At 38.1% G+C, this 18,427-nt stretch overlaps 1 protein-coding gene across 4 annotated transcripts in view; it reads right to left on the bottom strand.

Moving 5' to 3' along the window:
• Positions 1-7,521: 7,521 nt before the first annotated feature.
• Positions 7,522-18,427, bottom strand: part of Lnpep (leucyl and cystinyl aminopeptidase) — an 84,318-nt gene continuing 73,412 nt past the window's right edge. For all 4 annotated transcript variants that reach the window (XM_023708460.1, XM_004625425.3, XM_023708458.1 and 1 more), the window contains 5 exons: positions 13,149-13,333; positions 11,838-11,999; positions 10,112-10,252; positions 9,365-9,446; positions 7,522-8,807 (listed from right to left, as the gene is read on the bottom strand). In XM_023708460.1, coding sequence (XP_023564228.1) covers positions 8,676-8,807; positions 9,365-9,446; positions 10,112-10,252; positions 11,838-11,999; positions 13,149-13,333 — 702 coding nt within the window. In that variant the 3' untranslated portion in view covers positions 7,522-8,675. The remainder of the gene's footprint in view (positions 8,808-9,364; positions 9,447-10,111; positions 10,253-11,837; positions 12,000-13,148; positions 13,334-18,427) is intronic.

Here is an 18,427-nt window from a genome sequence, read left to right on the forward strand (position 1 = left end):
ACAGCCATGATGCACAGGGCAGCTGCCCACAGCAAAGAACTATCCAGCCCAAACGTCAATAGTGTGAGTCCAAGAAACCTCAAGTTACAGCAGTAAGCAGACGGGGTACTCATGAGACAGAGAATTAGGACACACAATAAAGTACTTTCCTTTCACAATGTGAGAAGAAATACCACTTTACAGCTGTATTTTTTAAAATCTGAAGAGTGGACACAATATTTGTATTTAAATACTTTTTATTTCACAAAAGAAGCAACAGTGTTTGCAGTTACACATGCCTTTCAATCAGTGCTGGTCATATGCAAAACAAGTTATCAGAAATATAAAGAAAAATAAGCCTTTCCCTTTACAAGTGAAACAACACAATTTGCATAAACAGTATTATATATACATATTTTCAAAATCTTTCACAAAAGACAGATTTTTTTATGATACAAATTTAGAATTCCATCCACAACCTCAGACTGAAGGAATTAAAGATCTCTATAGGTGTTTAAATACAAAAATGTCATACATTTACAGCTGTAATTACTTTCCAAAGTATTGAAGGAGAATATTCTTCACAGCAACATGGAACACTTGGCTTTAATCAAGGCAGCTGTGAGACTAAGGTTTGTCTCAACATGAGCTTGTTGATTAATGCAAATACTCCAATTATGCTGTAATTCTCATTTTATATACACATACACACAAATGTATTATTGTACTGATGGTTTATACAGTCCGACTTCTGGAGCGTTTCATTCAGCTAAGCCATGACCTTTACTTCCTTTGAAGTCTTTCAAATTAAGAACTGTTCAAAAATATCACTAATGACTACCATGACTAATTCCAAAAAGGTGTTCCTTTCTCTTAAGATCAAAGTTAAATGTGTCATGAATAAACTTTACTTTTTCTACAGCAGCAGGTATAATTAATAGCAACATATAGGCTAATTTTTCAACACTAGAACCTGAGAGTTTGATATAGTAAATAACATTTTGAGAACTTTCCAGGAGTCCTATCACTTAATGTTTCTTAAATAATGATATGGCAAATCTTCAGCATGGAATGGCATCACTATACATGTGAAAACAAAACAAATAATGCACAAATGCTAAAAGGCAGGAAGGGAGGGAAGGACACTTACACATGCATTTGCTTTGATTTGCAGACAAATGTGTAGTCATAACACTTACCATGTGCTGGATGAAGAGACAACGTGAAATATGAGAATGCTGAAAGCAAGCATTCAGGCCTGGATGCATGAAATGCACACAAAAATACAAGAGAAATGAGGCAGGCTTAAGTTTTTGAGTGCAATTGAAGATAACATTTAACAGTTCAGGCACTGAAGACAAAAGAGAAAAAAAAGAGTAGAAAGGTTGAGCTGACAGAGATTGGTGGAGCGATGCAGTCACACAAGCACTCCGGGCAGGAAAGAGCCAACATGTTCTGCCACGTGTGAGTGTAGAAAGAGAGAAAGGCCCTGTGCCAAAAATTTTGTTTTGATTAATTTTTGGGTTCATGCTGTCAATGAACAGATCAATGATAGTAACTCAAAAGGTTCATTCCAAGAATAAACGTCATTTCTAGTGGACACTTAAGAAAATGCACTGAAGGAACTGTACCAGAGCTCTGTAGAGGAATCCAAATTCCAGGCCACAAGCAGAAGCTACTCTTCAGGGTCTTCAAATGAGTTGCCCAGAACACTACTGCTAGCTTATCAGTTTCAATGGCTTATCAGTTATGGAAAGATTAACCAGCAAGGAAGCTTAAACACACACGCAGGACTGCCCTCTGCTTTTATGGTATTTACAAAAGTGGAGGCCCCTTTTACCATCCCATTCAGTTTAACACAACCAGGGCTGGGCCTCATGAGCTTCCACCACTCAGCACATTAGAATGTCCTCTCCAGTCTACCTGCTACACGCCTCTTGCCATTAGTTACACCCCCACACTGCCACACCTTCAAGTGAGATGGCTGGAACCTAGTGAGCCTTTATTTTTGTTAAGTACATTTGGAGCCTTGCAAAGGATTAAATATTAATGGAAAATAATGGGGATGGGGGACAAAATTACTAACACAGATACACATCTCCTAGGAAATAAAACAAGCACAAAGCACCTATACTAGCTATTGCTAAATGAGGAAATATGTGGGAAAGGAAGAAGTGCACTGTCCCATTGTGAAACTATTTTTGTTAAGTCCTTACACAGCCACACAAAGAATACACAATGAATAAGGAAATAAAAATGTATTTTGCACTTATTCAAGATACCAAAAATATATATCCTTTCAAGACAAATAATAACACACAACTATTCTACTATTGCCTACAAAGGCAATTAAGGGAAGGGGAAAATAGGAGATTTGTCATACACTGATCCTCGATTTTCATTGGGTGCCTCTATATCCATGCAAAGGACTGAGTACCCAATCAGTAAGATAAAGATATTTACATAATTTTTAAAAGGAGTATATGCCCTGTATATTTCCCCTCACTACCACCCACCCTAAGATCCCTCCCCCTTCAAAAACAAACCACCCCAAGTTATAAAATGATTGCCCCACAGGCAATGAGGGAAAGGGAGCAGAGGAGAGTTATCATACGTCTGGACCGCCATATTTCATTATATATCTACATGTCCCAGCACAGGGCTGGGGTCTATAAGAAATAATACATAGAATGTAACAAATATTTATACACACTGAAAAATATGTGGTATACACCTAGACCTACATCCCAAAAAGAAATCAGACATCTATTCTATCATTGCCCACCAGGCAATTAGGAATGGGGAGCATAGGAGATTTTTCATAGAGTCAATCTCAATGTTCATTAACTACCTAAATAGTCATGCAAGGAACCAAATTCAAAATGAGTTAACACCTGCCCCAAAGAGCAAATACATTTACAAACACACATTTCAGTTAATATATACATATGTAATGAAATATAAATATTTTCTAACAAGGCTATTCCCCATCAAAGACCACAAAAGCTAAAACCAAAAATCAAGCCTTGCAGGAATCATGCACTATTCCCCCATGTACCCAAGGTAGAAGAGAAGGGAAAAAGCTGGACCCGACCTCCAGTTCCAGCCTCTCATTACATTTACCACCTACAAGGTCAAACAAAAAAATGGTTGTGCATGGAAGAATGAAAAAGTAAAACATTTTTATATACATTTAAATCACAAACCTCAAGTCCCCCACCCTCATCCTTGCCAAGAAACCCAAACAACAACTCTACTAGCCATTGCCCAGGCAGGCAACAAGGGAAGGGAAGAGTGGGATTTTTTTCATAGAATAAACCTTAATTTTCATTATGTACTAAGTGCCAGAAAGGACTAAGCACAAAATGAAGTACCAGAAAAGTGAAGCAAGAGCATTTACATACAGATATAAAAGTGCACACCCCATTCTGGGAGAGTGGAGTTAAAAAAATCTATGTTACACTACAACTATTGCCTATAGAGGAAATAAGGACAGGGGAATAGAGGAGACTGTCATACATCTGGACCTCCATGTTTCATTAGGTAACTCTATATCCAAGAAAAGACTTGGTACAAAATGAAACAATGAATAACACACATGCACGAGCGCGCGCGCACACACACACATACACACAAGCTATACATATTAAAAAATACACATATCCTGTTATTAGCCCCCAAAACTTAAAAAAATTATTGCTCACAATGATCAAAAGGAAAAAAAGAAGAGACTGTTGTACATCTAGAACTCCACAGTCATTGGGAAATCACATGTCCAATAAAGGACCGAGACCCAATGGAATACTCTAATAAAAGCAAACCACATACATACATTTAAAAGAGTATATACCCAACACCTACAGAAGCCCTGCAACTATCAACTACTCTACTAGACACTGCCCACACAGGCAGTATGGGGAAGAGGAGGAGAGGAGACTTGTCATAGAATGATCCTCAATTTTCTTCATCTATCCATGTACAGGACAGATATGAAGTAAAAAAATACTATAAAACATTTATATACATTTACAAGTATATATTCTTACTCTGCAACCACTTTTACTATACTGGCAAAAAACCTTGAGCTACTCTAGAAGCTATTGCCCAAACAGGCAATCAGGGAAAGGGAAAAGTGGAGACTGTTATACAACTGGAACTCTGTGGTTCATAGGTACCCTGCAGTCTGGGTACCTAAAGAATTAACACAATACTGTATTAAGAACATATATTTACATATATACAAACATAAATACACTTTCTTGCTTCCCCCATATCCTCCACCCAAAAGTCCTGCCCTTAAGACTGCTTATCTCCTGGCCAAAAGGCATCAGCGGTGGGGAGGAGGCAGCAACAGTCACACATCTAGACCTCCACACTGCACCAGGAACTTTCACAGCCATGAGAGGGACATAGTACAAAATGAATCAGAAGGAGTGCAGTAGCAAGTGTATTTATATGTACTGAGCACCTCCCCATTCTGCCCCACATTGAAAACAAAACTAATCTATGAGCTACTGCCTAAAGAGGCAATAAAGGAAGAGATGTGCCATACAGTGAACCCCAATTTTCATAAGTATATAAGCATCTGTACAAAGAAACAAAAATAAAATGAATTATTAAGAAGCAGCAAGGGGCCAGGGAGATAGCTCAGCAGCATAAGCACTGGCCTAGCAAGTGCAAGGTCCTGAGTTCGATCCTCTACACGCCCCCTCAAAAAAAGTGGCAGAACATTTACAAACATTTGAAAGAAATGACAGACAAGATAATTCCGCAGGCTATATCAGAACAACAGCCATTGTGCTCACTTCTCTAGTTCTTGTCATGCAGGCAGTGAGAAGACTGGTAATGTGAGGCCACACTTGTGGACTGCCATGGCCTATATACATGCCCACAGGGGGGATGAAGGAAGTCCAAAGTAGAACAGTACTCACAGAGTAGCAGCAAAATCATTTACACACACTTTTAAAAGCACCTGTCTCCCAAACACAACTGCCTCCTTTCAAAAAAATGAAAACAATACTATAACTATTTTGTAGCTATTGCCTGGAACAGGTGATACAGAAAGGGGAGAGATTTTCACTTTGCAGTACTTCACTTTTTATTAGGGCACAATGTAAGTATTATAGAAACATCTAAAACCATATATGTACACTTTTTAAAAATTCCTCCCAAGAAATACTAAAAAAAAAAAAAAAATCACTCAACTCTTCTCACTGTTATTGCCCATGAGAGCCACGAGGGAATGAGCAGAGGAGATGTATCCTACCATGGGACCTCCACTCAGCACTGGCCACTGCAGTGAGTGGAGCACAGAACCAAACAGTGCAAAACCCTGCTAAAATGTCTACCTTAGTTTAAAAATATACAAATGGGAGGAGAAGCTTTTCAAAAAGGGAGTCAAGGCCAATAAAACCTTAAGTAGTGAAGGCAATGGTGAGGACAGGGGCATCATACCTACAACCCTAGCTCTTACACAGACCTATGCGATCACACCCAGCTCTAGTTTCACAATTCAGCCCAGGAACTGCTGTACTCACTGACAACACATCTGAGATGCATTATACCTTTCCTGCAGCTCCATGACACACATCACATTTATGTAAGCATTTAGAATCCTGACTGCAGACTATGGTTCCAGATGCTATAAGCTAAATACATTCTTACAGTAATAGGTTATCAGTAATGTAACAAACTGAGCCCTTAATTTTAATTTACTTCCCAATAAATATTCAGAAAAGATTCTATGTGGTACCCAATCACACTGAAGCAGCTTCATTTGTCCCCTATAGCCAGGACTCTTCTGATAGCTCCTTTGTCTTTACAGTAGCTAAAGCTCCATAAAACGAAAACAGGTATGTCAAAGAAAAAATAGAACCTCTGATAAAAAGTTTGCATGCTAAAACAATGGTGGCACAATTTCATTTGAAAAGACTAAAATAAATCAAGATAAAGGCACAAGCTTATAGCAGAAGCTGCTACTACTTACAGATAATTGTTTTCATTTTAACAGAAAAAACTAGACTCCTCCAATTTCTATTTTCATAACCTTTCAAATCTCTTCCATAACATTAGATTTTCAATTCAATCTTTCCTAGTCATCTCTGATGTACTTTTTATATTATATTCATGTAGTGGATCATTTCTCTGCACTGAACAGAAAGTTGTTCAAGTACTACATTCAAGTACTCAATTGTAGCAGGAAGCTGTGTGCTTATATAAAAAGCAGACTGTGACTTCTGTGCTTCAATCTGAGTTCCCACAAATATATGCATGAGAAAGTTATTGGGAAAAAGTATGAAAACTACCAATATAGTTATAAGTTCTTCCTTTCATCTAACCTTATATTGCTAACATAAGAATTAATTTTAAGAGGTCCCATATCAATGAGTCAGTGTAACATTAAACACAGAACTGTGTGGCTAAAGTTGAAGTGAGGCCTACTAAAATACAAATAATTGAAGGGAAATGTACAAATAAAACTGCAATTACCTATCCAATATCATAGGAATGAACGGCCTTTGAGTATCAAGACAGTAATGGATTATGAGTTACTTTTAGCCCATGATTTGATAGTTTTATTTATAATACCCCATATCCCTCACACTTACACACACACACACACACACACACACACACACACACACATTCACACACGAATGAGAGAGAAAATTATATAATTTAAGATAAGATTTGCCATATGTAGGGTTACTATATTTTAAATGTAATGTAAAGACGGGCAGGTAAAATGAAGGACCTTAACTAATTTTGAGAAGTAGCAAAATTTAAATTCTGCATTAAAGTACAAATTAGTAATGCAACATGGTAAAAAAAAAAAAAAGCAACAACAACAAAAAGTCTCACTGAGGTTTTAACCAAAGAAATTTAGTATTTCTCCATTAGAAAATACAAAAACCACACTAGCTTTCAATATCTACTTAATTATTCATTTAACAAAGCATGAGAGGACTAAAGATCTACTATCATCTCAGTTTCAATGTCAGCAGATGATTCTATGATTCTCAGAATATATTTTCTACTCAAAAACTAAGGACAAATGTTTAGAAAAGACTAAGCTGGGGAAAATACACAAGGTGATAATGCAGGCTCTCTTTTAGTTTGACAGCCTTTTATATTTAGTTATATAAAAATATTTTCATGAAATAAAATAGAATTTTATACATAACCCCACACATTCTAACTTTATATCTGCTGAATAAAAAAGGTGATCTTTTCCATTGTCTGACTCTGGAGTGCTTTAAGTGCTCATAAATAACTCCAATTTCATGTACCTAGACACTGTTTTAAACAAAATATAAAGTTCTCAAGAGTTACTACGAAGAAAACTTCTAAGAAATGAAGAAACACAATCTAGATATAGGTCTGCATAGCTCAAAAGATTCAAGTACAGTATTTTTCCTTCAGAAGGAACAAAAATGCCATATGATTTTGGATATCTTCTTTGACTTTTCCTCCTTCTTTTCTTTTTTTGGCCACTCCATGTAATACTAGTTTGGCCACAATAAAAGAATGACTATGACTTCATTTTTAACCAAAGAAAACTACATTTTTAATAGTGGAAAGAACTCAGAGCCTACCATATTAAAGTTTGTAAATTCAACTTACTCTTATCCCACATTCTCCTGCGTTCCTTTAAGGTACTATGGTGAACTTCAAATAAAAATTTATAACCTCTCGAAGGCCTTATTTAAAATATGCTTCTAATATGTCACTGTATCATATAAAATAAAAAACTACAGAAGGCTATGATTGGGAGAAAAGGTGCTTACAATCTATGAAGACAAAAGGCTATAACAAAAAAAAAAAAAAATTACCAGTGCTTACAGAATGTTTACCACAAATACAGAAATACTTACATATAACATAAAGTCACCTAGAGCAGGAGTGCTGACTGTGTTCAGACCTGGGGGATACTGGCATTTTTGAGGAAAAAAATAATTACAATGAACTCAGTTTGGAATATTCTCCTGTGGTAAAACTATACAATATAAAGTATTAAGTGTTAAATATTTGCACAATTTAACATTTTTGACCTGCTTATTTAGCTATTCAATACAACAAAAAAATTTAAAAATTCTGTAGCACCTGTCTATTCTGCAGGAAAGAAAAATAATTGAAATAGGTATTATTTAAACTTTTCTCAGAAGAAAAAGGATTGCTCAAAATCCCAAATGCAAGTAGATCTGCACACCTGAGATCAGTTTTCTACAGTTGGAACTTTCAACATCTTCTTTCTGGTACTTATTCAGGCTAAATTTGTACCACATTCCAATAGTATCTACCAATAAGCAAAGGCAGCTAATAAACCAGCAGCTTACAAAGATGGCAGCTGTTGTGGTAGACCTTTACTTGTTTCACTGTATGGGTAATTTTTCCAGGTCCTGAGAAATAGAAAAGTTCCCAAACCAGTGTCCCCATTAGTATTTCCTAGAAAAAATATTCACTGATTTTGTAGATGACTGGCATATAGGTGAATATAATGTAATAAATACACACTGCTTAAAGACATTTCAGTAAAGACAGATGAAAAACACAGTCGGGCCCTGAGCTAACTAGAACTTCTATGAGTGCAAACAACTTGGCAGCCATCCTAGATTCACCTCAGTTTTTGCAAAAGTAGCAGAGCCCAAGTTCACAAGCTCTCTGAATGGGTGACAAGATGAAGTGCAATTTGCACGCTACAGCCACTGGGCCAGGGTTTTCAGGTTCTGCTCCATCCATTGGATATTCAACTGGATGACTTCCAAAGCCTCCTGGACACACCGAAGTCGAAAGGTTGCCTCCGACTGACTTTCAAAAAATGCCTGGACCTGCAAGTTCCACATACAAACATTTTCAAAGAAGAAAGGAACAGTAAACTTCTGGTAACTCAACTGTTCATCCTTTTAAATAAGCTTTAATTTATGCGGGCTATGCTGACATCTGAAAGCAGTAAGAAGTACTTTAACACTCAGAATCTATGTGGACTGCTCAGTCAAGCATGGTGACACCTCAAGTGATTTTAAAAGTACATTTTCCTTACCCTCCCACAAAGAACTTTTCTAACTTAAAAATATAATGTTCAAGAAATAATAAATAGGTATAGTCTGAATAGGGCTGGTGCTACAAATTTACTGTTTGAATTTTATCATTACTTAGATTACTAGTGTCTGGGAGACAAGGAAATAGTGCTGTGAGTGCAATAAGAATTTTTCTTCCTGGCCACATATCCAACTTTCTGAAAGTAATCTCAATACTGAATCATTAATACTGATGAGGGCAGACAGACAAGAGACAGGAATCATTCTGAGAATCCACCATCTCACTTAAACTGAGAAGCTTGAGGGTAAAGAGTTTAGTCTGCCTACAAGCATTTTATATTACCAACCTCAGAAAAATGTGCCTTCGTTGAAAACAGGTGAGTTGATCCAGCAACAATATTCTGTATGGTATAGGACCCCAGATGGAACCTGAAAAAACACAATATAAGAAAGAAAAGATGAGGCAGCTGTCAGTCAACAAAGAACCGTTTCTGAACGCAAAACAAATGTTTTAATGCGGAAGGTAGGGTGGAGTGCTACGCCTGGCAACTACAGCCTAGGCAGTCAGCGCTGTTCAAATACATACATCACACCAGTGATGCTGTAAGAGCTCTCAATGCTAACAGACTGTATGCCATAGGTTGGCCACCACTGCATTACACTTACTAATACTGGGCAGCAAAGATGGGCAGACAAGGGGGATGCTTGGGATAGTCAGATAAATTTTTAATGCATTTGATTTTTTTCAAAGACTACCTAGCTCTAATGATGTGAGGTGTGAGTTCTAAATGATGCCTTGGCAATGAAGAACTGTTTCAACATGAATAAACTAAGTGGCTGTTCTGAAAGTCTGTGGCCATGTGGTACCGAGTGGTCTGGGTTTGTTCTTGGCTGTCCTTGATTAGTACCTGAATAGAACATCATTGTTCAGTGACCTATATTTTGGAATTGTATTTATACATGTGAAACATTTAAGGTAATTTCAGTTACGTTGAAAAAGCATGTGAATTTTTTCATATGTAGAGTACCAGAACACAGCTACACATTGCTTTTCCAAAAGAAGAACACTGAAGGTCGTTCTCTGAGAAACTTACTTTTGTACCAGCTTATCCCAGTTTTCTTTGACAAAATCCCACGCCAACAGGTGTCCAGGGTAACTTCGCCCCACTGTCCGAATGACAGACGACAACTTCTGCGTTCGGAATATATCGCCTTCTAGGCTCTTTTTCATTAACCTGAAAATCAAAACAGATGTAGTTTCCAAAACAATCCTTCCTGAGGAAGCAATGACTGAAATGAGTGCTGTGTTTTTAACTGAAGCTGTATGGCAATTCTAGGGAAGTGTTAGCTTAGCTTAACAGTCATCTATTGGTTGAAAACATCAATTTTTTTTTTTTTTTAATGAGGGAAGAACTCAACAAGATGGGCAGTTACACAGTCACATAATAATAGCATCCAATACAGTAAAGATATTTAGGAAAAAAAATTCTGGTAGAATTTATTACAACTGTGGAGATTTGTGGGGTTTTTCCTGATAGAACCATATCTGACTTGAATAGGTAGACACACAACTACTCTTAAAGGACTGGGGTGTTTAAATGGTTTGACAGTGAAGATACATTTCACAATAGACTCCTACTAATAGTATTTATTGATATTATGTACAAATAATGCTGTTAAGTTCTAGAAACAACAGGCTATAAAGTAAAAATATATTACATATCCCCATTTTATAGTTGAAGAAACTTAGGGCTGTGTAATTACCCTGGGGCTCGCGGCCCACAACACTGAGGTCTAGCATTTGAATGTGTGCAGCTGTTATGCAGCTGCTATGCTATACTGACCACTCATATTGGAGAAAACGCACATCACAAAAAGAAACAGTATTTTTAGTAAAGAAAAAAAGTTGAAATGCCCAAGAAGATGTGATGAATGAACTAGGTTATACCAGAGCCATACTTTGAAATACTATGCAGACATAAAGACAAATGAAGCAGTCTTTAGGAAGTGACGTGACAAACCTCAAAGACTGATCATTCATTACAAATAGTGTTGTAAAACACTGAGTATAAGACAGATCTATGCCCACATGCATGTGTGTATATCAGACCAAACTTCTTCACTCAAAAATGTTTGTGTCCATTTGCTTAGGTCAGAGGCTGGCCACTGCTTTAAAGAACATGCCTATTTAAAGTGCATCTTTGACAAAGTGGGTCTGGGAAGGTGCTGAGAACATCTGTGGACACTATTAGGATTGATCTGAGCAAAATTACATAGGAGAAGCAATGGGCTCCAGCTGCCTCTGCCTATTCTTGGAGTGAATTTCAACTGCAGGGCCCTAAGCTCCAGACCCCTTCCTGGACCTCTTGGCTACCTAGCATCCTTTCCCTGCCACTGCCTGGTGAGCTCCTCATTACTGCCCTCTTTCACCCATATGAAAAGTATTTCCAAGCTGTCATCAGCTGGACATGGACATGAAAAAGTATGACAAATAAATTCACATGAAGGTAGAACATACAATCTTTTTCATATTAATCTTTTCAAAGTGACAACCAGAACAGAGCAACACTTTGGTCCAAAGAATGAAGTACTAACTGTGGTGTTAAAGACAACATGCCAAGAAGAAGACATTTTTGAGCAGGAGTAAGGGGATGCTGTGATTCCAAAGCAGATTTTCCCCATGCACAGGCTCCTTAACACACAGTCAGGTCTAGCTACAATAAAACAGGAGGAAAAAGGAGATCTCAAACAAAAAGTGCTCCCATCTTAGGAGCTTTTATCTTCTGGTTTTAGACAGTGTAGTTTTCTGTGGTTGCATACCAGTAAAGTCTCCGTGTATCTGCTGAACTGCCAAGAGCTTCAAGTATTTTGTTTTTCTCGGCTTCAGAGTCTATAGAAACATACTTGCTTAAGAGGAATGACCAGCCTGTGTCAGTTTTTGCTCCAACTTTGAACACAGCTGTCATAACATCAGTAGGGAGGCTGGAAGAGAGAGGTAAAACATGAATATAAGAAAAATTCTGAATAAAGGCAAGGAACTGACTGGTAGTAGTATTTTGGGATTCAAAGTACGTGATAATTGTAAAAGTCTTAATTATGCAAGAGCCAAAAAAGTTAATTCAGTGACTCTCTTCTCTCATTATGCACTGGTCCGTCAGAAGGATCCAGGCAGGCAGGGGTAAGAGCATGGTGGTACGTGCTTGTACCTTGGCACTGGAGCGCCAGGAAGACTCTGAGTCTGAGGCCAACCTGTAGCTACACAGTAAGCCAGTGTAAGTCACACGGTGAGATCCTGCCTAAACATATGACAAACAAAACAAATAAAACAAAGATGGGTAGGCAAGGAAAAAGACAGTGACCTCTGGAAACTCATGGGTTATTGCCAAATATAGGGCAAGGAACAAATATTCAGAGTACAATATGAGGTGCTAAGTTCCATGACATGAGGGCAGCAGGAAATGTGTAGGGCATGAGGTGGCACAGTCTGCCGTCTTCAGTAAGATTTTAGGGCTATGAATTCTTCAAATTCCCCAACCCAACTTTCCATGTGATATCTGAATCCAGTTCATAATGTACAGAGTTTGCCAAAAAAAATGTACATACACCTCAGCAGTTTGCTGTCTAATAAAATTCTGGAAGCTCAAGGCCATCACTCTGAGCACTTCTTGCAACTGTAGAGGCCAAAGGTGACTGGTATTAATTCATAATGTCTCAATACGATTAGTATTAAAATAATTATACAAGTTTTTCTTTTCATGATGTACACATATTTTAGTTGTACCTCTTTCCTCTCTCTATATACACACATGCATATATATTCAGCATACGTGAGTTCACAGAACAGAAATAGATGATTCTTACTAGGACCTAAGGGGAAGAGGGACTGGGAAGTTGTTTAGTGGGTACAGAACTTCAGTTTTATGCGAGAAAAAAACATTCCGGACATTGGTGCACTCAACATGATACACTTATGGTTAAGATGTTAAATTTTATGTGTATTTGAACACAAGTTTTTTTTCTTTTTCTACGTCTTGTTTGGTAACAGAAACACGTAGAGTAGATCTATATCAACATTTAGTTTTGTAAGTTATGTTCCAGGAAGGAACTGATTTGAGCAGATGCATAATTCACCTCTGAGTTCCATTTGATGCCATCCATTCTTCAAACAGCTTCATGGCAGTAGTGCTGCAGTTGCCCAGGTTGTGGGTGCAAGCAAATTCCAGCAAGACTGTGCGAAGCTCTCGAGTGGATGGGGTGCCCTCATCAGTCCAAGTTTGTTGTTGGATCTGGTTTTGAAGCAAGGTATGAACCCTGGCCTACATAGACAAAATGAATTATAATCCACTAATAGTAATTTGGACGTTGGAAAAGTGAGGACAACTATATTTTTCCCCTTGAGGAAAAAGAGGCATAAATCTTAATTCTTTAAATATCAACTGATACATGAAACCCACGTACAGCTGGAATAAGACCATTCAACAGAAAAAGCCAATACAGAAGGTAAGTTACAGCCAAAGAAGACTTTCAAAGGTATGATGCAAAAAGCATGAATAATGCCTGCGCAGCAAAAAAATGTTATGCTGTGTATACTAAGTTACAAGTCATCTTCCTGTCAAAAATATTACCTATAACCACTGCTGGAAGGAAGTTGAATTTTCTGATATTATAATTTAGAATTGATAAAACCATTAAACAAAATATTTTAAAAATTAATTAATTTGTTACAGGAATAACATGTAACTGCAAAGAGTGTACTTGTACTAAGGAATAAAAACCAATGTCTGCATTTCTCTCCTTTGTCAAGGCCTAAAATAAATCTTATTGGGAATGTTTTAAACTGTCGAAGCCATGATATCAGCAGACTTTCTGTAACTTCTGAGTAAGTCTCCTGATACATTGGAGAATGGACAAAGAGAAGTGGTGCAAGGACTCACAATAGGTGGCAACATATCACCCTGCCTCTGCTACTTTCTAAAGCCACACAACAGAAAGCAGACAACTTGTGGACTGCGTGAGTGGCAACGCTGCGCGTCACTGAGAGTACCTGCCATGCCGACTGGCGGTGCAGGGAACCTAAAACTGTGTGGGAGATCCCGCTGCAGACGCCTGGCTGCGAGTGTGCACGGCCTGCAACCGCCCTGACCTCTAAGGGGCAAGTAATGCCAGCTGTGCCTAACGGAAAATAAGTAAGTAAATAAATAGAACATCAAAGCTACTCACAACTGTCAAATAGAAATAGATATAATGTGAGCACGGAAAAGTTATACATTTAAAATTATTTCTTTTTGAGGAGCCGGGGAGATGGCTCAGTGGAATAAGCACTTCCCTGGCAAGTGCAACGGCCTGAGTTCAATCCCTGGTTCCGCCAAAAACAAACAAACAAACAAAAAAAACCCAAAACAAAACAAAACAAAAAAACCCCACCTCATTGGTCCTACAGTTAAAGAGGATGGTAGTTCTGTTTGCCTTTAAAATTATTTCTTTTTTTTTTTTTTTTGGAGGAACCAGGAATTGAACTCAGACCCTTGTGCTTGCCAGGGAAGCGCTTACTCTACTGAGCCATCTCCCCGGCCCCTTAAAATTATTTCTAAAACCTCATTGGAGAACATGCTCAGGCTTACTGAAAGTTATAAAACATGAAGGAGTTAGGTGGGAAAAATAGTCCTTTAATGCACCATAAACAAAACCTGATGCTTGAAGATGCTATGGCTAATGCCTTACATACACCACTACTCTGGTGGAACTTAGGGTGAAATTCTGCTAGTGTCTACATCAGATCATGGAAAGGAATGCTCCAAACGGTTGGTTCTAAATATATTTCAAATTTTAATAAAAATTTTATTGAAAAAAGTAAATAATTCTATTTTTAGAAAAATCCTGCTGTTACAAAATGATTATTTTAATATGTAATTTAAAGTTATATTTTTAACATTAATTAATATTAATGAAGAATGGCAAGTGGTTCTAAAAATTATATTTTCCTTTCAGAAATAAAATGAAAAATTTGAGGAGTGTATTTGAGACTCAGATCTACACAGAGTTAACAGAGAACTGGGGGGAGGGAGAAGAATGGCTTCTGGCCTCATGAAACTAAACTAGCTGCCGGACTTGTGAGTAGGCAGACACTGTGCCTTCACTTTGGCTTATTCGGAAACAAAACTACCCAACTGTGGGAATAACCTGTTTTTCTATAATTTTCAAGTTCATTTTTAACATTTCATCTCATTAAACAACAGAATCTAACTTTACTGGTTAATAAAGTAAAATTGGCAAGTACAGAGAGAATAAACAGGTTATATAAGCTAAAAACACTGGATATATTATAAAATCCAACAACAATAACACAAAAAGGTTTTAAAAATAAAGCAGATAAGAAAAGATGTTGGCACTTATGTTATATATTACATTTTGATTTACTGCTTTAATTTTATACTGATACATGCAGGGAGTTCTTTCCTGGGTCAACTGAGTTTCTTTTACATGATATGTCAGCTTTTATTGCAAAAGGTTTACCCCACTAATGCCTCATATGTAAAAGAATGACAGATTTGTAAGTGATAAAACAGGAATATGGCTAGCATCAGCCATTAACATCAGATGTGAACAGTTTAGCACAGCTCAAACATGCCCCAGACCTAGCCCTCACAGACACATGGCACATACCACAAAGCGCAGCAATCCAGCACATGCAGCCACATAACAAAATTAGCAATAAATGTACAGCATGCTCTGGTTACAATAACTGAAAATTTAATTAGAAACTAAGCTTAAGCACTAATACATTTGAACACTGGATCCAAGGACTAGAAATGTCTGCCATCTCGATTCCAAAGCAGTGTCACATTTCACAATTTGAGTACGTGGATGCTACCAAAATGCCCTACGTGTAGAACAAGAACTTTAAAGAAAGGTTCTCCCTTCTGATGGACTGAAGCCAATTTGGCCTTCAGCTAGCAAGATGAAGATTTATGGCACTGAATGAGTCCCTGGCTTTAAAAATTAACACTAAGCCTTCCTCTCGCTCTTGTTCTCTATCCATCAGTACCCTGGATCCCATTCTGCAGTACATATCAGAAGCACACTGCTCCTTACAAAAATATACCTGCCCAGAAAGCTGGAAATCCTCCAGGATGAAGATGGCAGTAGGAACAAGAGTTACTTAAGTGCCGATAGGAAAAGATTCAACTCTTTGAACTGAGTTTAACACCTCTCAGCATAGGAAAAGTTTGAGGGTAGTATCTGAGACTCAGATCTACACAGAGCTAATAGAGAACGGAGGGAAGAAGAATAATGGCTTCTGGCCTCATGAAAGTGAACTAGCTGCTGAACTTGTGAGTAGGCAGACACTGTGCCGTCACTTTAGCTTATTTGGAAACAAAACTATCCAAGTGTGGAGCAAATGAATGGTCTGTACTAATTTTATTCACTGACAGCTGCACGGTGTTGTACAGTGTTTACTCCCATGCAATTTACCTGGAATTTGCAAATATAATCTTACTGAGGAAGTGTCTTTGTAGATATAATCAAGTTAAAACAGGATCTCCTGGGTTACACGGGGCTCTAATCTAATCAGGGCTATCCTCTGAAGAACAAAGAAATCTGAGACCCAGAAGCACAGGGAGAATGCACTGTTGACAGAAGCAGGTTTTGGAGCAATGTATATACAAGCCTGGGGGTGCAAAGGATTGTTGGCAGCCCCTTGAAGCTAAGAGTGAGGCAGGGAATAGATTGCACTTCAGAAGACACAAACTATCCTGCCAACTCCTTGATTTGGCTCTCTAGCTTCTACAACTGTGACAGAATAGATTTCTGTTACATTTAGACATGGAATTTGTAATGGTTTATAGTAGAAGCTATGGGCAACTAATATACTACTTCAATTGGTAATGATTTGGCATGACATTAAGATTACACCCAAAGACATTCTCTAATTAATGTATGCACGTATATGTACACACATACATCAAATATAACAATTCTGGATTAATTAGGTACACATACTGAAAATAAATCTTAGTGTCTAGCATATATTATATTAAAAAATTCCAGATACATCATAGATCTAAATGTAAAAGGTAAAATAGAAGTTTTCAGGAGTAAATATAGAATATTTAAGTGAAGGCAAAGATTTCATACATTAAACTATATAAAACTTAAGAATTTCTATTAATCAAAAATATCGAGACCCAGTCCTAGCCCAGGTCCGGTGAGTGTGTGGGAGAGCTTCCTGCTACTCTGCGCTGATGGGATCTACTACTGGTCCCAGCCCAGGGGCAGCGTGGGTGAGACCCTCTTGCACCCCCTTGGGACGCCCCCCAACACTCCGCAACACCTCCCCCACCCTGCCCAACGTGTAGGAATTTCTGCCGTGACCCGGGAACCCCCAGACCCAGTCCTAGCCCAGACCCTGTGAGTGTGTGGGAGAGCTGCCTCTTCCCCCTACTCCACCTTGTCCCCTCCAGACTCAGCTCAGGCCTGGCATACAGGCCTGGGGTGTAACCCTGCAGCTGCAATCCCTGCAGAGAGTGTAGAGGATAGAACCACCCAGCGAGTCCAGGAGCAGAAAATCTTGCCAGAGGGGCACAACAGGTTCAACCTCAAGGGCAGCAGCAGGAAGGAGCTGAGCACAGCAGCCAGACCCAAGCCAGGCACAGCTGGATAAACCCAAACTCTGTAGACCTGCATCTGAACTTCAGTACGTGCTAAGGTTATAACTACAACAAAGATCTACAACAAAGGTCAGAAGACAGTGCTACACAAAATGACGAGAAGGAACAAAATGCAACCTCAGAACCCAAGACCACCCGTAACAAGTGCAGAGGACACTAACACAGAACAAAATGGGAATCAGACAGCTGAAAGCAATGAATCAATGGCTTCTGAAATAAGGAAACAGCTGCAGAAAGGTATAAAGGACCTCAGATTGGAAATAAAAAAAGAAATCCCTCAATTAGTAACATCTGCAGTAAAGAATCAAATGCAGAAACATATGGAGGAAACCCAATGCCCACCCAGAACAAGTGCAGAGGACACTAGCTCAGCTCAAATGCATGAATTAATAGTGTGGATAGTAAATAAGAAAAAGCAGAAAGTTATAGAAGAACTCAGAGCACAATTCTTTTCTGAAATGAAAAAAAGGATTCTCAGAACTCATAGCATCTGAAGTAAAGAAGCTACTACAGAAACATAGGGAGGAAACCCAATCTGAAAAAAACACTGCAGTAAAAAAATTTATAACTGCTTCTAAAGAAGAAATTGATAAAAAAAATAGAGGAGATTAGAAAAATGACGGATTCCTTGAATGAGCAATATAGGAAAGAAATAGATCGCATGAAGCAGAGTCAAAGAGATATAGAGGAAATTAAAATCTCAATCACAAGCTTGCAAAACCGTTTAAGTGAATGTGAAGA

Source organism: Octodon degus, unplaced genomic scaffold (assembly GCF_000260255.1).
Source record: "Octodon degus isolate 3935 unplaced genomic scaffold, OctDeg1.0 scaffold00009, whole genome shotgun sequence".
NCBI lineage: Eukaryota > Metazoa > Chordata > Mammalia > Rodentia > Octodontidae > Octodon > Octodon degus.